Source organism: Teleopsis dalmanni, chromosome 2 (assembly GCF_002237135.1).
Source record: "Teleopsis dalmanni isolate 2A chromosome 2, ASM223713v2, whole genome shotgun sequence".
NCBI classification, from domain to species: Eukaryota; Metazoa; Arthropoda; class Insecta; order Diptera; family Diopsidae; genus Teleopsis; species Teleopsis dalmanni.
Genome location: NC_051847.1, coordinates 48173378 through 48177873, shown reverse-complemented (window position 1 = coordinate 48177873; position 4496 = coordinate 48173378). Strand labels below are relative to the sequence as shown.

Genomic DNA, 4496 nt, shown 5'->3' with positions numbered 1-4496 from the left:
AACGAAGCACACCACCACCAGATCTGTCAACATTAACATATATTCGATTATTTTAATTTATGTTATAGACATTAATATTGTTGCCTTTGTCAATGATACCATCAATACCGTTTCTGCAAGCTTAAATCTAAATTAAGGTAAATATCCTATACAATAACTCAAGAAATGATATATATTCAAATAATGTAATATGTTTTAACTCCTTACCTTACCCTAACTGACCATAAAAGCCTATTATTGGGTTTTGGTATGACACAGCAAGCCTCTCCCTGCGCCGCTGCTGCGTGAGTGCCTTCTCCAGTCTCGTACATGATGCAAGATTAGTGTTGACTCAAATTGATCACTTTATCGGGGATTTAGTCTTCCTCTAGGTTTTCTTCCTGTAACCACCCTTTGAAACACTTTCTTTACTAGCGCATCGTCGTCTATTCTCACGACAATATGTTTTAAATAGTTAAAAAATAATTAAAGAAAATATTTCGAACGTATAATACCTAACGTATAATCAAAACTAAATACTTTTTGTTTTCTATAAGAAAACCGAATATGCTTACCCAAAATTATAGTACACCTCAGAGCAAAAAAAAAAGAGTAACTCTAACAAGAACTTATGAAAATATTCCCCCAGGAATTACACAAAAATTCCCTTAATAACTTTTGTCGAATAAAACAAATTCAAAAGGCGGATTGGCTTGCGTATGCCACATAACTCCAGGCGCTTATTTGTGAGTTGCACCAACATTCATTGAAATAGCCGACCAAAGGACGACACATCCTGTGTATGTGCTTTAAGCTTCAGTTCTATCTGACATCTACTATATTAGCGTCATGCCAACCTGATGCTCATAAATTACATGTTTCTGATGTAGATGTGTGCGGGAGGATGTATGTGCACAGCTTTCGGAGTTTTGCACCTTTAAGTGATTCCGTAGGCAAAAACGGTGGTAGCACATCTCGAAGTGGCAATACTTGTTAAAATGTTGATGACATGGAACACTGTTGCTTCCAACGTGAATTTTGCGTATTTTGTTGCAAATTTACTACCAGAAATATTTTACGATTTTATAACCATAATTTTGCTCTCACCGAGGCTTTTATTATTTTTTATTAAATTAAGCAACCAATTTATGCGCATTATTGTTTTAAATTCCTAAAAGTTTTTTATATTTAAATTATGGAAAATTGTTTTTTAAAATAACATTATTTAGTCCATTATGTTAGCACATTTAATGACTTTTATATTCTTTCCACCAAAATGTTCTTAAATTAGTAACTGTCACGAAAAATCTTTAATGTACTCTTATAAGGGAATACAGAATGTTTAATAGTGAAATATGTTAAAATATTTAATAACAACATATAACTATTTATGAATAATAATAATCAAATTACTATTAATAGTTTCGTTTTTGACTATGTCCGTATAATTTACTTAGACAAGGTAGCCAGTAAAACAGCAACTACATACACTTCAGGATCACATCAACACACCATTGCATTATCTCCGAAAGTAATCATTACACTTTAATCAGGAAACAACCAAAGCTTTATCATCTCCAGGTTACGCGCTTCAAGGTTATATGTCAATAATCCTAATAAAAAATGATGGTATACATGTAGATACCTGAATCTTGCTATAGATGCAAATTTTACAAAAACCGCACGCATATTGAACAAGCTCAAGTCCAAAGCTTAACCTGTAAAGAACCTTTTTACCAGCCGAGGTTTTGCTCGCCGGATCCCAGAGTCGTTACAAGAATGTTTCTTATAACCCTGAATCGTTCGAATAATAATTTTTAAAGCCAGTTAATTGTTTTTAATTTCTTTATTTATCTTTTTCCGAAATTTATTTTACAATATTTATAGCTTATTTGCTAACAATATATATTATAAATATTAAGAATTATTATAATTCCTGAAACAATAAAAAATTCTAACTAATGGTGGATTTGGAACCAACACTACCGACGAGGCTGCGTTGTTAAAGAGTCAGTGTTACCGACTGGGCTACACTGATGAACTTGGAACCAACGCTACCGACAAGGCTGCGTTGCTTAGGAACAGTGTTACCGATAGGGCTACACTGGTGAACTTGGAACCAACGCTACCGACAAGGCTGCGTTGCTTAGGAACAGTGTTACCGATAGGGCTACACTGGTGAACTTGGGACCAACGCTACCGACAAGGCTGCGTTGCTAAGGAACAGTGTTACCGATAGGGCTACACTGGTGGACTTGGAAAAATGTTATTAAATATTTTTAGTTACCTGCTTGTACACTTGCTCTGGCTCTGTCAAGTGTTCTGGTTCGTGGCCTGTCATAGAGTGGCTGGTGATGTGCACTGTTCGAAGTGCTGTGGCCAAGTCCCTGTGTTTTACTTTGCTTCTCCTTTTATACGGATTTTATATAACGGGATAACTGACTTCTGAGTGCATACTGTGTAGCTTTCTTCTAAGTTGTTATTGCCTGCTACTGATTTCGCTATGTTCTGCTGTTGTTGTTCGCTGCATATTTATTATTAAAATTTTGCAAAAATAATTACCCTCAAAGAAATCGGAAGTATTATTACTTAATTTGTATTTTCAAGAGATTTATTGTTTCTCTTAATTTTGATAACTAAATTCTATGATAATTTTTAATTACTTATTATTATCTTTCTAAAATAATTCATTTTACTTTATTAATACTTTATATATTTTTTCATAGCTTAGACTAATATTTTTTTCCGTGGGTTTGGTTTTACTAATAATAGCTTAATTCTATTGTTTTTTTATTTGTTTACTATAATAACTTCATGCTATTTTCAACTATCATAATTTATTTGTGACGTGTTGGAAAAAATCGTCACAAACCTTAAAATAAATTGCCCACTTATAAATTATTTATGATGGCAACTCTTTTTAGCGCTTTCAGTTACTTCAAGCGCTCAAACGGATATTGATAAAAACTAGTGCTGTTTAGCTTAGTATATAGGATGGTGTGCACATATAACATCATAAAAGTGCTGTCAGTATTTCATTCTATATGAATACTTTAAATGCCGTAATTAAACACTTCAACGAAGTAATAATTTAAAACACGAAATTAATCAAATCTAAAAAAATATATTATTCGTTCAATAGCTCTTTTTGATTTTGATTTTCAATTTTCAGTTTCAGTTTCTTTTATACTCAATTTAGTCTGAGCGGCAGTACTTCTCTTAGATTCCGTGGGGTAATGTGTGATTATTAAAACTACAAGCTTATCCAATGCCTGATCAAGTGTAGGAGTCATGATTTCTTTGATTTCTATTCGCATATATTCAACAAGAACTTCCACAAACGTCTGTAATTACAATACAAACAATTCAAACAATATTAAATATCTTATTGCAGTTTTTTACCATAACAACAATTTTAGGGAACTTTCTCCTAGCATAGTGTATATATACTTCTCGAAGCATTAATCTCAAGGCACTTACTACTAAACCTTCCGATACAATATTATTAAATATTGACATTATATTTTTGCCGTTATTAAGAATATCCTCTACGTCAATTTTTTGTTCCGAATTACGAAAATATTCTAAAAATGTTTCATGTTCAGTATAAAAACTAAAGAAAATTTATAAATTATTATTATTATTTATGATAAATTTAAAACAATTCTGACAATACTTATGTACTTACCTCACGTATAACCGGTCATTATGGTAAAGTATACGACGATCTATTACGCGCCAAGCATTACGTAAAGCCACCTTTTCACAATTTGTAAATACATCATCTTCAATAATATTTTCATCGTCAGATTCTGAAAATTCTTCCTCCATAAATTAAAATATAATAGTCGTATTATAACATGCAAAATAATTAATTTTTGTTTTTTATTGTATAAAAAGTGAATTGACCTAATAATTTAACAATTGTAATACATTCAATTTCAATTAAACTTAAATAATTCAAAAAAAAAATCCATGTATACTATTTGTGATATTTTGTAAATTCATCTCGTTTTTTGATTTTTTTATTTTACACGAGCATAGAATAGAAAAAATTTAAAACAATTGGGTATTGGGTATTTCAACGGACCCAAGCTCTTCGACGATAGCAGATCTTTTGGTAACAAAAACTTTTAACAAAACAATAGACAAAACCTCTTTGATCGAAGGTCATCATGTCACCTATTAAGAATTTCCTATTTTCACACAGATTTCTGACCTAATAATCCCCACTTTTGTGATATTAGAAAAATTTGTACATGTGATATGCCGACACCTTCATTTGAAGAGCTGACTGTATTTTACTCGGTAACCTCTTCTATTTTTGTTTTATAACTAGAAGAATGTTACGGCTGCTTGCAGAACCAACATTTCAACCATTGAGATGTTAAAGCAAGACTTAATAATCGATATTAGTAAACAAAAATTATTATACTAAATTAGAGTAATTTTAATTCGATTTCTTTAACAATATTAAAATGTGCATAACCATTGACTTTATGTTATGGTCATTTCAG

At 31.4% G+C, this 4496-nt stretch overlaps 1 protein-coding gene across 1 annotated transcript; it reads right to left on the bottom strand.

Moving 5' to 3' along the window:
• Window positions 1–3114: 3114 nt before the first annotated feature.
• On the bottom strand, window positions 3115–3875 carry LOC119675701. The gene is made up of 3 exons (XM_038086909.1): window positions 3668–3875; window positions 3382–3592; window positions 3115–3323 (listed from the first exon to the last, which is right to left on the bottom strand). Exons 1-3 carry the CDS (start codon window positions 3808–3810, stop codon window positions 3141–3143), a joined length of 537 nt encoding a protein of 178 aa, XP_037942837.1. The 5' UTR covers window positions 3811–3875; the 3' UTR covers window positions 3115–3140.
• Window positions 3876–4496: the final 621 nt, after the last annotated feature.